Source organism: Carcharhinus amblyrhynchos, chromosome 12 (assembly GCF_965287045.1).
Source record: "Carcharhinus amblyrhynchos chromosome 12, sCarAmb.v2.hapA, whole genome shotgun sequence".
Classification (NCBI taxonomy): Eukaryota; Metazoa; Chordata; class Chondrichthyes; order Carcharhiniformes; family Carcharhinidae; genus Carcharhinus; species Carcharhinus amblyrhynchos.
In genome coordinates, this window is record NC_137335.1 from 55,542,786 (window position 1) to 55,560,770 (window position 17,985).

General features: G+C 40.6%; 1 protein-coding gene across 2 annotated transcripts in view; it reads right to left on the minus strand.

Annotated features, from left to right (window-relative positions):
• The window catches only part of eprs1 (glutamyl-prolyl-tRNA synthetase 1), a 74,142-nt gene that overhangs the window by 39,900 nt on the left and 16,257 nt on the right, over positions 1-17,985 (minus strand). For both annotated transcript variants that reach the window (XM_080200550.1, XM_080200549.1), the window contains exons 4-7: positions 13,780-13,936; positions 3,987-4,126; positions 2,246-2,340; positions 684-810 (exon numbers count right to left, since the gene is read on the minus strand). In XM_080200550.1, the coding sequence (XP_080056676.1) occupies positions 684-810; positions 2,246-2,340; positions 3,987-4,126; positions 13,780-13,936 (519 nt within the window). The remainder of the gene's footprint in view (positions 1-683; positions 811-2,245; positions 2,341-3,986; positions 4,127-13,779; positions 13,937-17,985) is intronic.

The following is a 17,985-nucleotide window of genomic DNA, read 5'->3' on the forward strand; positions in this document are numbered from 1 at the left end:
AGTTTAAAAATAGGCAAGTCATGTTGCAGCTTTATAGAACATTAGTTAGGCCACATGTGGAATATATAATGTTCAATTCTGGTCACCACAATAGCATAAGGGTGTGGAGGCTTTGGAGAGGGTACAGAAAAGATTTACCAGGATGTTGCCCGGTATGGAGGGCATTGGCTATGAGGAGAGGTTGGAGAAACCTGGTTTATTCTCACTGGAGCAACGGACCTTGAGGGGAGACCTGATAGAAGTCTACAAGATTGAGAGGCATGGACAAAGTGGATAGTCAGAAACTTTTTCCCAGGGTGGAAGGGTCAATTACTAGGGGGAATAGGTTTAAGTTGCAAGGGCAAGGGTTAAAGGAAATGTACGAAGCAGTTTTTTTTTATTACACAGTGTAATGGATGCCTGGAACTCGTTGCCAGGGGAAGTAATGGGAGCAAATACGGTACTGACTTTTAAGGGGCACCTTGACAAATACACGAATAGGATGGGAATAGAGGGATACAGTCCCCGGAAGGGAAGGGGGTTTTAGTTAAGTCGGGCAGCATGGTTGGTGCAGACTTGGAGGGCCAAAGGGCCTGTTCTTGTACTGTAATTTTTTTTGTTCTTTGATATTTGATTGTCAAAATGAGTGATCATCAGTTATATCTAGGCATAGATTTGTTTATTAAATGCATTCCAATAACAACCTTCTCAAAGTCTTCTTTTTCCTTTTCTGGATTGGTGTCGTCAAACCTCATGATGAGTTTCCCCTTAAAGCTCACTTGATAGTGTTGATTCAGGAGTGCAGCCTTGGCATGTCCAATGTGTAAATAACTGAAATTAAAACAAATTAAACAAACAAATGCACTTCAATAACAGTACTGCATTTTTTTTAAAACTCAGCTACTATACCACAACATGTATAATTTTTAAAAACTTGATTTAATTTGTATTTAGATGGCCAAGTAGCAACAACAAAAAACAAGTCAAGTACTTTACCAAAATTCAATCAGCCAGAAATGAAAGCTATGGCAAAAGGTAGCATTACTTGGAATACAGTGTGGGAAAACATGTTTCAATTTTGGCAGAATAATGAAAAAGCATATTAGCTAAATGGTGAGAGATTGTAGCGCTCTATGATGCAGAGAGATTGGATGCCCTAGTGCTTGAATCACAAAAGGGTAGTATACAGTAATTAGGAAAGCAAATTTATTGTAAGGCAAATTGAACACAAAAAGAGAGACAATGCTTCAGTTATACACAGCACCAGTGAGACCACATCTGGAGTGTAGCGTACAGTATGGATCACGTTACTCAAGGATGTATATGTATCAGAAGCAGTTCAAAGGCGAATTACTAGGCTAATACCCAGGATGGGTGGGTTGTCTTACGACGAAAAGTTGGACAGGCTAGGCTTGTATCTGGAGTTTAAAATGATAAAAAGTAACTTGACTGAAACACAAGATCATGACAGGATGGATATGGAAATGATGTTTCATCTTATGGGAGAATCGAGAACTAGGGGTCACCATTAAAAATAAAGAGGTACCCATTTGAAATGGAAATGAGGTTCTGAGGGCAGAGAGGGAGGCTGTAGATGGGGTAGCAGTTTGAAAGAGCAGTGGAGTAAAGGATTTTTACCCCCGAAGGAGCAGGGCAATAATGTCCAATTTAGAGAGAAAGTTATGAATGATATGGGGACATGGAGTGGAGGTTGGATTGTTAGGGGTTTGTTGGGAGTAGGGTTGAGGTTGGGTATCATGGACAAGGTGAGCTTGGAGAGTGCGCGAGCGGAGACAAGAGAAAAATGAAAGTAAGATGTGCATTCAGGAGTACGGTAAACATTCTACAAACTCCATTTGAACCTGGAAGGATATATCATTCCAGCTTTCCCAGCCAGAAGTCTGAGTATTAAACAGCTTTTGCCTCAATTCAAAATATCAAGTCCCTCCCTGGTGATATGGGAAGGTATTATTCTTCCATTTCAGGGTACTAATTCTGAAGTGCATTTCTTCCTCCTCATAATCACTATTTTAAAGATTACTATTCTCCTTTCATGATAATACTTCACCAGCAGTTCACATTTTAATATTCTGATTTCTCTCTTTTGTAATATTTTTTGCACAGACATCTTCCAGGTGATTTGCAACTCCAATAATTACAAACTAGAGGCAGATGGCCCAACATGAGTTACATGTAAACTCCTTTCACTGCATTTATATGAAACAGCATTTCTAAATGAATAGAACACTTAAATCCATTAACCCACCCACTGGCTTCAGGTGGAAATCTTACTACCACTTTCCCAATTTCTGCACCGGGCAGTTCGACAAATTTTCCACGATCTTCTTTCTTCTCATTCATCTGCAAGAATAATGAAGTACAAAACAAAGTCAAATATTTGTTTGAAGAACATTAATTAAAAACTGTTTATATTAAAAATAAAGTTTGCCTACCCAACTAAAACTTAATAACAACAAAAATCATTCAAGCTACAGAGCACTGCATTCAAGGTCACGTGCATCTTTTCTTGCGCTGTGAAGTATTGATCCCACAAAACGTATGGCCGTGAAAGTGGCACTTTAATTCGGACTTGTCCAAATCAATTTGGGCAATGCTCACCTGGCCTCTCTATCAATTTACTGGCGCAAAAAACAAGTATCAAATTGGCAAGTGACTTCTTTTGCAATTTATTACTTTTCTTTCTTTGCTGACACATCCCATTGCCATGTGCCTTTCTGACCAAAACAACAGGTTAAAAACAGATGGCTGTTTTGAACCTAGCCATTTGGAAGTCATTGGAGAAAAATCCAGGGCAACTTTCCCATTTAACTTTCCCTTCCAAGCTCTGGGGAACTTACTTCTCGTAGGAGCACTGTTTATATTGGAAACACACCATGGGCTGAATAATGGGGGTAGTGGTGTGGAAGGTAGACAGCATGTCCTGATACAAACAACATCTGCTTGGGACTGACATGTTCTATGCCCATCTCTCTGCAGTCATAAAGCACTATGGGGCATGCTGATGAGGGTCAAGCGGGACTTCCACCATTCATCTGGGTGGAAATCCAGCCCTCAAACTGCTGGCCAATCCGGTAGGCTAGCAGTTCCATCAGTTCCAGTCACAGCTTCCAGGGTGACAGGAAAAGATCAAAGCTCATGGATCCCAAGAGGATGTACGGTCTTAAGCAGGGAAGGTTTGGACAGACACAGGAGGATAGGGAGAGGGAGTGGATTTAACAGAGGGAGCAGATAAAAAGGAAGGTGAACTTCCGCACAATCGGCGAAGTGCGGCCCCTGAAAAGCAACCCCCCTCCACCCCCACTCCACCCTTTCCAAGCTGTCATTTTAAACATCAGAATTTTTTTTTAAACCTTCCCACTCATGTCACTTGCCTAGAGCATTACAGCATTGGCAGAATAGCAGAGCCAATTAGTTGATAATGAGCCTAGTGACCCCTGATTATTTATGAAAATACAACAGACAAGCTGCCAATTTCAGCACCTGCCCACCTCCCACACAATGGGGACAACTCAGGAGTGGACACAAGGGTATTGGGATCATATGGTATAAACATTTGCCAGGGGCATATAAAAACTCAGCCCCATGTGATGAACCACAGATTTAACCAGGGTCTGTGGACAATACAGTGGAGGCTTGGTATCCAGTCCCATTCCCAGGCTCACAAGCCTTTTCTGTAATCCTATACTGCTGCATTAATATTGCATGTTTTCTATACAAAATGCAAGGCTGGATGGGCACAGCTTTAATATTACTGAAATTAGACAGCCAATTAAAATTGGAGTTCAGCAAAACAAGAAATTCCTGTAAAGGGGAATACTTAAAATATTACAAAGAGGATAGAATACAGTGAGGATAATACAATAGACACATTTTAATTCTGGTAAGATGACAGCTAACAATCTCCGTGTGGCCTTTATGGTTAGACAACTCAAGTTGTACCACTAATTCAACTAGTTACACAAAATTTTAGGAAGCCGCATTCTTACCGCTATATTCTGTGGAGTTACTATTGCCCATTTTTTATACACAGTTTGAAATGCATCCTGTGAGCTGAGAAAGTTATACCAACGTTGAACATGAGTTGGTATCTTGTTCTGGCTCAACTGTTTCTCCCAAAGATGACTTCCTGTTGATAAAAATATATAGTTATAAATCATTTAGACAGTGACCTATTAATTCAATATTGCATTTTTGTCAATTGTTCAGCAATTAATTTGCTTTCCCCCTATCCCTTTTTAATAGGTTGTTTTCATTACGCTTAATTTACCAATATATGATGACTTTTCTCCCCAGCCACATTGTCAAAAAAATGTTAGCAGAAAAATGCTAACACAACACAAATATTCTTCAGGAACCAGCCCCCATTAAAGTTCTTATCCATTTCACCGCACACACACACGCACACACACACACACACACAATAAAATATAATGACAATGTAATTGAAAAAAAACTTTACAAGCAGAAGAATATTAAAAAACAGCTTCAAGATTCCAAAACATCCATCTGGACTTCTAACCCCCTTAACTGAATACACATCTTCTATGCTGATGCTACAGCCAGCTAACTCCAAATTCAGAGGCTTCATAATGCTGATCCATACTTAGTTCCATACCCTGATCTCATATGCAATCACCCAAGGCACCATTGAATGCCAGAGTTCCAGATTTTGTGAACAAAAAAAAATACTTATTTCTTCACATAAAATCACCAGCTCCACTTCTGCCTAACATTTCACAAGTTGCCCTCAAGTACCATAGATCACAGTATACAAGACAACTCCATTTTTCTCAGCCTCAAAAATCACGTTTTTACATACAGTTGACACATACGTCGACTGCCCTTTCAGCCACGATGTACTATACTTGCATTAGTAGTCAGCCTCAATTTTATCAGCTCACAAATTACTTACTGGATGTAAAAGCATCAAGCAGGCAATACAGGTTGCATTGCAAAGATGCATGAAAGTTTAATTTACGTACACAGAACAGACGTAGCATGGAGAAGAGAAATGAGTCTTCCAGCAAACAAATGAAATATAAAGCTGGTTTCAAGCAGAAAGTCATAACATGTGCTACCTCGTAAATCAAGTTTTGCAGCAAGAGAATTTGGTGCTAGTGAAAAGAATGGAAGAAGAGTGCGCCATAAAGAAGATGCCGAAGACCATAACAGCAAGGTCTAGCCACTGGCCTTAACTTGTGAATCAAAATGGGTCCTCATCACCAGAAATGCAATGCATAGATATGTACTTAAGTCTGTCAGCGTTCAGCAAAGATTTCAGAGCCAGTCAGTATAGCCACTTTACAGAACAAAAGATCTAGTGATGCAACAGAGGACCACGATGGCTCAAAGTATCACCAAAACACCTCAATACCAAAATGAACAGTTTCCAGTGATTTATCAGACAGCAGCAAAAACACAAGTGCCCATTACGTCACATTAGCAGAGGTGCTTGTAGAGGGGCAATTCCAGATCTGAAAGTGCCAAATCTGATGCAGAATAGAAACTTGGGATAATGCCCGTGCAAACTGATTCGGAGGGGGGGTGGGATCCTAAGTAGAGGGGGTGAAAGTGAGGGGGGCATAGATGGGGACTGCAATGCAAGGCATCGTGGGGGTGGGGTGGAGCAGGGTTTGAAATGCGTATACTTTAATGCGAGGAGTATTCGCAATAAAGTGGATGAACTTGCAGCGTGGATCAGTACCTGGGACTTTGATGTTGTGGCCATTTCAGAGACATGGATAGAGCAGGGTCAGGAATGGTTGTTGCAGGTCCCGGGGTTCAAATGCTTTAGTCGGAGTAGAGAAGGAGGTAGAAGGGGGGGAGGGGTAGCATTATTAGTCAAGGACTGTATCACAGTGTCAGAGAGGAAGTTTGATGAGGACTTGTCTGTTGAGGTAGTATGGGCGGAGATTAGAAATAGGAGAGGAGAGGTCACCCTGTTGGGAGTCTTTTATAGACCTCCTAAAAGTTCTAGAGAGGTTGAGGAAAGGATTGCGGAGACGATCCTGGTTAGGAGTGAAAGTAATAGGGTGATTGTTATGGGGGACGTTAACTTTACTAATATTGATTGGAATTGCTATAGCTCTAGCTCGTTAGAGGGGTCAGTTTTTGTACAAAGCGTGCAGGAAGGTTTTTTGACTCAGTACGTAGATAGGCCAACTAGAGGTGAGGCTATATTGGATTTGGTGCTGGGAAATGAGCCAGACCAGGTGCTAGACTTGGAAGTTGGTGTGCATTTTGGTGATAGTGACCACAATTCGGTTACGTTCACCTTAGTGATGGAAAGGGATAGGCATGAACCTGGGGTCAGTAGTTTTAGCTGGGGGAAGGGTAATTATGAGGCTATTAGGAGAGAATTAGGAAGCATAGGTTGGACTAGGAGATTACAGGGACTGGGAACGTCCGAAATGTGGAGTTTTTTCAAGGAGCAGCTACTGCGAGTCCATGATAGGTATGTCCCTGTCAGGCAAGGAGGAATTGGTAGGGCTACGGAACCGTGGTGCACTAAAAAAGTTGATTCGTTGGTTAAAAAGAAAAAGGAGGCTTATGTTCGGATGAGACTCGAGGGCTCAGGTAGTGCACTAGAAAGCTTTAGATTGGCTAGGAGGGAGTTGAAGAGTGAGTTAAGAAGGGCTGAAAGAGGACATGAGAAGACTTTGGCTGATAGGATTAAGGAGAATCCTAAGGCGTTCTATAGGTATGTCAAGAACAGAAGGTTGGTTAGGGCAAGATTAGGGCCAGTTACAGACAGCAGAGGGAAGTTGTGTGGGGAACCGGAAGAGATTGGAGAGGCATTGAACCAATATTTCTCTTCGGTGTTCACTCAGGGGGACATGAATATAGCTGAGGAGGACACTGGGTTGCAGGGGTGTAAAATAGACAAGTATTGCAGTTGATAAGGGGGATGTGCTGGATATTCTTGAGGGTTTGAAAATAGATAAGTCCCCTAGTCTGGATGGGATTTACCCTTGGATTCTCTGGCAGGCAAGAGAGGTGATTGCAGAGCCTCTGGCTCTGATCTTCAGGTCATCGTTGGTCTCTGGTATAGTACCGGAAGATTGGAGGATAGCGAATGTTGTCCCATTGTTTAAGAAGGGGAACAGAGACTTCCCAGGGAATTATAGACCGGTGAGTCTTACTTCTGTTGTGGGCAAGGTTTTAGAAAAAATTATTAGGGATAGGATTTATAGTTATTTGGAGAGTAATGAATTGATTGGAGATAGTCAGCATGGTTTTGTAGCGGGTAGGTCGTGCCTTACTAACCTTATTGAGTTTTTTTGAGAAAGTGACCAAAGAGGTGGATGGGGGTAAGGCAGTTGACGTGGTATATATGGATTTTAGTAAGGCGTTTGATAAGGTTCACCATGGTAGGTTTCTGCAGAAAATGCAGATGTATGGGATTGAGGGTAATCTAGGAAATTGGATCAGGAATTGGCTAGCAGATAGGAGACAAAGGGTGGTGGTTGATGGTAAATATTCGTCATGGAGTTCGGTTACGAGTGGTGTGCCTCAGGGATCTGTTTTGGGGCCACTGCTGTTTGTGATTTTTATTAATGATCTGGATGAGGGTATAGCTGGGTGGATTAGTAAATTTGCTGATGACACCAAAGTCAGAGGTGTGGTAGATTGTGAGGAAGGGTGTCACAGTTTGCAGGGAGACTTAGACAGGTTGCAGAGCTGGGCCGAGAGGTGGCGGATGGAGTTTAATGCGGAGAAGTGTGAGGTAATTCACTTTGGTAGGAATAACAGATGTGTCGAGTATAGGGCTAACGGGAGGACTTTGAATAGTGTGGATGAACAGAGGGATCTAGGTGTATGTGTACATAGATCCCTGAAAGTTGGGAATCAAGTAGATAAGGTTGTTAAGAAGGCATACGGTGTCTTGGCGTTTATTGGTAGGGGGATTGAATTTAGGAGTCACAGCGTCATGTTGCAACTGTACACAACTCTGGTGCGGCCGCACTTGGAGTACTGTGTGCAGTTCTGGTCCCCACATTACAGGAAGGATGTGGAGGCTTTGGAGAGGGTGCAGAGAAGGTTTACCAGGATGTTGCCTGGTATGGAGGGGAGGTCCTATGAGGAGAGACTGAGGGATTTGGGGTTGTTTTCGCTAGAAAGGCGGCGGCTAAGAGGGGATCTTATTGAAACATATAAGATGATTAGAGGTTTAGATAGGGTGGATAGTGATAGCCTTTTTCCTCGGATGGAGAAAGCTAGCACGAGGGGGCATGGCTTTAAATTAAGGGGGGGGTAGTTACAGGACGGATGTCAGGGGTAGGTTCTTTACCCAGAGGGTGGTGAGGGATTGGAATGCCCTGCCTGCTGCAGTTGTAAATGCGCCTAGTTTGGGGACGTTTAAGAGATCCGTGGATAGGTTTATGGATGAAAAGGGATTGGTTTAGGTTAGTGGGTCATTGTTTTTTTAACTGGTCGGCGCAACATCGTGGGCCGAAGGGCCTGTTCTGCGCTGTAGTGTTCTATGTTCTAAAGTGACTTAGAATGAATTTGATGAACTCTGTCAGATCCCAAAGACAATTAATTTGGCAAGTTTTAAAATGTTTTGGATCCGTGGCCAAAAGTATCTTCATACAGTTAAGCTATTCAATAAACTGTCACCTTAATTTAATCAGACTTACTGTATTTTTGACATATTAAGATAACAACCGCCCAAACCAGCAATTCACTTTTACACGTGGCATACAAGTCGACTCCACTTTTTGGAGGAATTTGTCACGGTTTCAAAGTTGACAAAGGTTCGTCCAAGGGCCTCACTAAATGAGACACTTGGCTCAAACCAATGTGCTTGGCTTTTGTAATTCTTGCAGGTTGTTAATGTGTGGATCATTATTAAACAATTATGTCATCCATCTTCCTCCTTTTTGCTTTGCTGGTCTGGTGATGGTTAATAGAGTGTTAATTCTTCTGTTAACATACACATATGAAAGACATTGTTAAATTAAGTACTTTGAACATATAGATACAGAACAGCTGGGACACTGGATGCACGAGAGTGTTGAGGTAGAACAAAATCTTTCAAATAAACCCTTGGTTTTGATTTCAGCAACCGGCTTGGATTCTGTTAATATCGGTAGCTGAAATAACTCCTCAGAGACCAGTGTCCCTTCACCAGATTCCCCGAGGTTGTAATTGGGCCAAAGCACCTATTTCCATGCTGTAAACCGCTAAGACTTTGACTAATTAGATTTGCTTTGGAGAAATATGGCTGAAACCAAGTGTGAACTATCAGGATATGATTTCCACTGTTGTTCTGTGAAGCTGAACCTTATGACTAATGGAAAAATGAAATGGATAAATGGACACAGTTTAAGTCCTTACCAAAGAAAAGGCAAGGTATGGCCTTCGAACTTTTGCTTTCCACCAGAAACAGGATCAAGTGCAGAAATAAAAGCTCATCATTTAAACAGAGGAAAGTTCAGATATCCTCTTAAAATTTAAGGGCAAAATTTATAAGAAAGTTGACCTGTTAAATGCATGGTCAAATTTTGATAAATTTAGAAAAATGGATGGTTATTCCAGAGAAGAATATACACAGGGGAAATGGAAGATAAGTACTAAACTTCTCGAAGAAATCACTAAGAAACGTGATACATGTAAAAAAAAAAGCAAATCCTCCATTAGCTAGAGACTTTAATTAATGCAATGAACTTCAAGGTATGGGGTAAAGATGAAAACATTTTTCTCTGTGGCTTCATAGATATGGCAGCTAGATTCAGTCTGCCAACAGTAATATATAATAAAGATAAAATTGTGAACAAGCTAATGGAAAGAAAATGGATAGTAACTGGTCTGGGAGCACCGGTTAAATTCCAAACTGACTATAGGGGTGGAGGGGGGAGGGAATGAAAATTCCCTCGAGTAATGTGTTTGTGAAAGAAATCATGCAATAATTGATGAGATGCTTCATAAAATCTTAGCTGACCAACAAATGTAAACCAACATCTGTGCTGGCACAGGCAATCCATGCATAGAATTTACTTCAAATGGCTGGGGTGGGGGGTGGTGGGAAGAAACGACACAGTCCCTATCAAATACTTTATGGAAGAAATCCAAAAATCCTTTGCGATGTGGGATCATCCCTTGCCCTTGGAAGGGACAATTGGTTCATTTTTTTCTGACTACTTAAATGCCCTTTTCCTTGCATTCAGGGCATTCACCACAACTGAAGTTGCAGAAAAAATTTAGCAAGCCTTACAGCACCACATAAAGACCATTAACAATAAATGTTTATCCAAGGACATGGCACATCACAAGAGAGGGGCAGAAAAAGAGCAGAAAGGTCCAGGTAAGGTGAGAGACAGTGATGCAAACACAATAATTTTACAACATGCCAATTAAATTGTTAGGATACATTCCTCAAGGTTAATTGGCACTTATTATACAGTTACAGAATCTGAACAGGTAATACAAAGTGAAGAAGTATCATGCACTCTCTATACATATGTTGGACATAAAGAGCTGACTGACTATGAACGAAGAAGTGATACTGAAGTGCAGGATAAACTGTTTATATCAAAAGATGAAACCATATATACTAGTGGAAACCAGTAGATGGAAGGATTTTACCATTATAGGAAGGGCAGGAAACGCCACTGGCAAATATAAACATTTGCTGAAATGTACAACACGAGGGACAGAAGGATTTGGATTGGCCAAATGAGGTAAAGAAACGGAAGGCCAGAAAACAGGGCGAATTCAACGTGGACTGAAAAGATCACAGCCGTAGGAAAAGATCAAGAGCCTGCAATAGGGACTCAGAGGACGCATCATAGAAAGGAAAGATCATGCAGCAGTAATCTAGAAAGAGATAGGAGGGTGAATGAGGTCATAATTTGAAAAGTACCACAGAACAGGCTAGGAATGCAATGAGAAGCAGCAATCCTCATGTTCAAGGTGTTTTAATGACTACTAACAAATTAGAAGATAAGGTAATAAAGAAGTTGGACATTTGGAAGGAATTTGCTGCACACTCAGTAATATGACTGGCTGCATTCCATTTGGTATTTCACAGGTAGTTGTGCAGAGTAAAGGTATTTCCAGATGGCACGTATAAGGTTAAAGCTAAACTAGTGGCTCAATTTCAAAGAGAGATTTAGAGATCAAGAGGATTTCCCCACTGCAGGAAAAGTGAGCTTGAAGATTTTCTTAACTCTTTTAGCAATATATTCCGGGGAATTCAAGTATGGACAGCAGGGTGGCACTGCTGCCTCACAGCACCAGAGGCCTTGGTTCGATTCCCAGATTGTGCAGACAGTGACCCATTCTCCCGGTGTCTGTGTGGGTTTCCTCCAGGTGCTCCAGTTTCCTCCCACAGTCCAAAAAGACGTGCTGGTTCGGTATATTGGCCATGCTAAATTCTCGATCAGTGTACGCAAACAGGCACCGGCGGGAAAGCGGGAAAGTGGAACTGAGCCACGACAGATCAGCCATGATCTTATTGAATGGCGGGGCAGGCTCGAGGGGCTAGATGACCTACTCCTGCTCCTATTTCTTATGTTCTTATGAACTTACTGCAGTGTTAATGTAAGCCTACTTGTGACACTAATAAAAACCACCTAAAGAAGCTGGTAATATAGAAGAAAAACTGTGGCAGTTAAACATATGTGCTTATGGATTGAGCGATGCATCAACTTACGTTTATTACTTACGTGGCGAAAAACTGCAGCAGGCGACGGTGCAGAGGGACCTCGGGGTCCTTGTGCATGAGTCGCAAAAACCCAGCTTGCAGGTGCAGCAGGTGGTCAGGAAGGCAAATGGGATGCTGGCCTTCATAGCGAGGGGGATTGAATATAAAAGTAGGGAGGTCTTGCTGCGGCTGTATAGGGCATTGGTGAGGCCGCACCTGCGCAAAGATATTTTGGCCTTGGAGGGAGTGCAGAGGAGGTTTACTAGGCTGATACCGGAGTTGAGGGGGTTGAGCTATGAGGAGAGGATGAATAAACTAGGCTTGTACTCGTTAGAGTTTAGAAGAATGAGGGGAGATCTCATTGAGACGTATAAGATGATGAATGGGATGGATAGGATAGAGGTGGAGAGACTCTTCCCGCTCAAAAAAGACAGTAGGACTAGGGGGCACAGCCTCAAGATAAAAAGGGGGGCGGTTTAGAACGGAGTTGAGGAGGAACTTCTTCACTCAAAGGGTGGTGAATCTCTGGAATTCTCTGCCCGTTGAAGTGGTGGAGGCTGCCTCGCTAAATATTTTTAAGACGCGGGTTGATGGGTTTTTGATAAGAGAGGGGATTAAGGGTTATGGGGAGAGGGCGGGAAAGTGGAACTGAGCCACGACAGATCAGCCATGATCTTATTGAATGGCGGGGCAGGCTCGAAGGGCTAGATGGCCTACTCCTGCTCCTATTTCTTATGTTCTTTTGTTCTTATCAACGGTGTGGTAGTTCTCAGTTAGGTCCATTCAGCTGAAAATGGATATATTCAGTTAAAAGCACACAGCAATGTTACATTGGTACCATTAGGAGAGACAAGCAGGCATCTTTATGATGCACATTGAAATGGGTGATGAGTAAAATAGAGAAATTCAAGATTGGAAGTTAGGCTTCAGGGGCCTATAACTATTTAGGATTAGATATTAAGCAGAATAAGTCAGGACTGACCTTGAATCAAAAGTCTTATTTAGAAAATGTCATTCGCATTCCAATAAATCGGGCCAGGTCCTCACAAAAAGAGGATCCTGCATCCAAGAAAGAAACAGACCAATTAAGAACTTTGATTGGACAGTTGAATTGGTTGTGCACTCTGACTAGGTCTGTGCTAGTTACAATGTATTAAAACTGAGTACCGTGATAAAACCTGCCATGGTTGAGTAAGTTCCAAGAGATAATTAAAGATTTCTGCCTACATTCTAGGTGAACTATCCATGTGCCCTGGTCAATTTCTATCCCTCAACTGACATCACAAAAACAAATCATCTCATCATTATCACACTATTCTTTGTGGGAGAATGTGGATTAACGATTGGCTGCTGCATTTCCTACATCAAAACAGCAGCTACACTTCAGAAGTCTTTCACTGGCTGTCAAGTGCTTTAGGAAATCCAGTGGTTATGAGTGGCATATAAATAAAAGTCTTTGTTTCTTTTACTTTCAGCATTAAAAAAAAATCAGCAACCATTTTCCAGATTTAATCACTCAACCTGTAACTATGAACAGCAACAAGCCAGATAAGAGGAACAGCACAACAGCAGTGTTGGGGAGAGATATTTTACATCTTCATGACTAGCTTACAGTGCAAACTCCAGCATCTTATTAAATGTTAAATAAAGTTATAAGTTAACTGATGTCAGTTTTAAAACACATCCTAAAAGACATGCAGTGGATTATATTAAATAGCTATAACTCTAAATTGACAATCCCAATCAAGTCAGATTCACAAGGTTTTGGAGAGTAATACCTGTAAAGTATATTGGAATTTTTTCTGCATTAAAAAGGTACTATAAAAATATAAATGCGTAATAGGCTGACCTAGACAATCTGTTCATCAAATCTGTAGGCTTTTAATTAACGATTTCGAAGTATTACTGTATTCCAGGAAAATTAAAATTTAAACCATTTTGCAATAGCATTGTGAAGTCATGTCTGTAAAAAGTATGATTATTTCCTCAAGCAAGGGACAGAAGAGTTTAACATAATTACCTCACCAAGCATTTATATTTCTATCTTTGAAGTTATCAAGCTAAAATAGAGCTCTCCAAAATGTATTACAGATATAATTTATAAAAGCAAATAACAGTATTCTTTTGCCAACCTTTCAATGCTGCCCACACACACAGATCAGCCAGCGTCAATTCATGTCCAACCAAGAATGTCCTGAGAGAAAGTGCACAATCAAGCTCTTGTATTGCTGTAGGGAACTGAGCAGAGCTTGCCAGTCCTGTGCTGCTGAACTCCAACCAATGGTCAACCTGCCAACAAAAGGATTAAAACAAGGAACAGTTTTAAAGTCCATCATTTGGAGTTGGTAGTATCAGCACAGTTGTAATGCGAATGTTAGCGCTCTTAATGGAAGGTTCTACTAAGACTAGTAATCTTATCTCTTGATAAATGTCAAGAACCTAAGTCCTGTTTTTGTGACATTATGACAACATTGAAAAAGAAATAGTGAAAGCAAGAATCATGCTACTTTGTGGTATGCAATAAAGTTTTCATTATTGCATTATCTTAGAGTTGCTGATGTTTATAGAATCCCAACAGTGCAGAATGAGGCCATTCAGCCCATTTAACCCGCACCAACTCTCCAACAGAGCACCCTACCCAGACCTTCCCCTGCCCTATCTCAGTAATCCCAAGCATTTACTTCACTAATCTCCTAACCTACAGATCTTTGAACACATGGGGCAATTTAGCATGGCCAATTCACCTAACCTGCACATCTTTAGAGTGTGGGAGGAAACAGGAGCACCCAGAGGAAACACACAAATATAGGGAGTACTTGCAAACTCCACACAGACAAGCACCCAAGGCAGGAGTTGAACTCAAGTCCCTGACACTGTGAGGTAGCAGTGCTAACCAATGCACCACCATGATTATATGTTAAGGCCAAACACACTAAATCTAGCCCCAAAACAAATTGCAATCCTATCTAATACAAAAGCTTCTCATTGAGAATTAAAAATAAGGACAACAAAATGTCTTGCTACTTATCAGGCTCTCAGGAATTAAGTAAGTAACATTAAATAATCAGACATTACAAAAAGATAACCTTCAGAAACCCAAACGTTTACCAGCAAAAACAAGTGTTGCGCAGAATAATTGTGAACAAACATTAAGTTTACTAACTTAACATTCAAACTCAACTGCACCAGCAAGGTAAAATAGTAAATGACACACAAATTAATTCCATCTGTCTCAACTGGTGTAGCATTACAGAATTTTACAAACAGGCAAGCTGACGTGGCAGCACAGCCCTACTTCAATGTACATATCCTGTATTCTTCAGATTCACAAACAGCTCCAAATAACATAAGCCACAGTGCGACAAGTGCAAATTATATAACAAAACCAACACTTTAAATATCCTGACAATTATATCAAGCACATTGAAATTAAAGAAAAAGTTTGAACAGACCAAGTTAAATCTACAAAACCCAGCTATTTAAATACCAGATTTTTTTTAGATCTTTAGGTCTTGTTGAATTCAGGTTTTAATTCAAGCTTGAATTTGAAGAAAATCATTTCTAAGAATAAGATCAGAATGGTCTAAAATGATTAAGCCTACAAGAAATGCAGTCTTGTTTCTAAAATTATAACTGTTTAATTTGATCTCTTAATTTAAATTGAAATTATGCAAAAATTCATCTGTTTCTGTTGATCATTAGAATTGCTGATTTCATACCACTGGAGCATTTCTATTTTAAGTACAATTGGCTGAACAGGCAGACTGTCAACTAGAATGTCATGTACGAGCTGTAAAAAATGTTCACTACAAGGTTTATCAATGTTTTTTTCAAAGATTTGCAAATATTGTCACCCCTGGATGTCTTTAACAAGATAGAAATTAAGCTAATAAATATAGAAAAATAAAAAAAAAGACAATCTGAAAAACGTTTGCATTTGATTTCATAGAATCCCTACTGTGCAGAAGATTCGGCCTTACGAAATCGGCACCAACTCTCTGACAAAAACATTTTACCCACACCCTCTCCTCAAGCCTATCCTCTTAACATCACACATTTACCATGGCTAATCTATCTAACCGACATATTTTTGGACACTAAGGGACAATTTAGCATGGCCAATCCATCTAACCCATACATCTTTAGACTGTGGGAGGAAACCAGAGCACTCGGGGGGGGAACTTGCAAACTCCACTCAAATCGCCCAAGGTGGAATTGAACCTGGTTCCCTGGTGAGGCAGCAGTGCTAACCACTGTGCTGTCCTAATTTACTTCATTATTTGGTAAGTTGATCAGTAAATTAATTTTCTCCATTTCCCAGATAAACTACTTATTCATTCTGAGTCAGCCGGAATTAATTATATTGTTTGACATAAGAGGACTTAAAAATAGTTCAGCGTAACAAAAGCACGGATATAGCTTTCAGCAAATGAGCAAAAACAGGAACAGAGACAGGCAATGTTATGGAAGTGCAAATAGGCAGCTTTGATGATCCGGCAGATAGGGGTGAGAACCTCAGATCAGAGTCAAATAGGATGCATGAAATTAACAATCTGGTTCAGCCGTAGCAGCAAGGAGGAAGAGGGGTAGCATCAATGGTTAGGAACGGAGCTTGTGGTGGAGACTGAAGTCAGTGGCCTCAATCTTCCACATGTCAAAAATGTTAACTTCTGCAATATTGGATATCAAGCAAGTTGGGTCAAAGATCCTGAAACTTCCTCCCTAACAACAGTGGGAGCACCTGCCAAGAACAAATGTTTAAAAAAGTAGCATAACAAATCAAAAGACCACAAATGGACAAAGAGAAATGATGGTGAGGAGCACTTGGTGGCATTAGCACACATGCAGGACTTGGCACTGCGTCTTCAGATAATATCACCAAGGACCAGCATGTAGCTAAGTAGTAGGAGAGGGCCAAAGAAAGATGCTTGCAGGATCCTGGAGGTATTAATGCAGAAACAGGAAGAGGAATCATTGCACATGATTCTCTGGCCACACAACTGGATAGAAAGAATGGAACCATGAACCAAAAAGCAGATTTGGTTGGCAAAAGTGGAAGAAATCATTGACATGAACTAATATGATGAGAAAGTTCAGAAGTCTAAGGAACTCCTGAAATAATGAAAGAGACATTGAATAAACTACTGGCCAGATAGAATGATTTAGAGAGAAACTGGATGGCTTAAGTGGGAGACCACATTGTTGTAAATGGTTTAGAAATGCATACAGCCATTGTCAAAGGAAAAGACAGTAAATTCACTGTTCAGAGTGCCAGAGGTGGTCAAGGCAACAGTCATGCCTAAAATCACACAAGTGGTTAGGTATCAAAACAGCACTTCAAATAAACTTTTGAGACTTAACAACAGCTTTCAGGACTTCAGAAAGTATCAACACAAAAGAAGTAGAGTATGGAAGTGTAGGACTGTGACATTAGCTGCCACGCACGGATTGATTAAAAAAAAGTACAAAGTCTGGCAAAACAAGGACATTGCAAGGAAATGTCAAGTCTTTGACAGCCCTTTCACAGTTCACTGGAAGGAATTGAATTTGTGTGGCTAAAGCTTTTACTTCTGTCTCACTAGTTACTGGTGACAGTGCTCAACCTACGAGGTGGCATTTTGTTACAGCCAAGATGTTCAGCAACATCTGTCTACAGTTGGAATTATTTAGTCAGGCATGAGTAATTTTTGCTTTGATGGTGTTTGATAAGAAAAATTTCCGCAGAACATTATTGGAATAGTTATTAGAAAGCAGAAAACCATACAAAAAAAACTTTCCATATTATTAATTTTTAAAATGTTACCTCCACAATCTGCACAGCTGTGGAAATCAGTAGAACAAATGGTGCATGATTCTCTGAATCTTATGGTTTGGTTTGTAAATACTAGTGACATTAATGAGAAAAAAAGATGAAAGGCCAGTGAAAACAATCGCTTCCTTTCACCTTAGAAAGGGAAATTAAAAATCAACAAATCTGATTAAACAATGATCAAATTCTCATTTAAAAACACAAGCAGCAATGAACCAGCAACCAGAACTTGCTGGAGTTCAAGACAAATATAGCCATCAGATGTCTTACTTTTAAAGAGTAGATATTTCCATTGAACAAATACTGCTCCTGAGAATGTATACCCTTTCATTCATACAGTACTACCAGGTTGGAAAATTAGTGCAGAAAAGCCTATTGATTACAGGAAGTTTTTAATGGAAGAATGTGCACATGTAAAGGCTTTTCAGCTTAACCTCAAGGTTGGTCGAATGTGATTCAAATGACAAATCATGCCTGAAGATTGAACACAGTTTTGGCTGCAAGCATAAGATATTCAAGGTGATAAAAA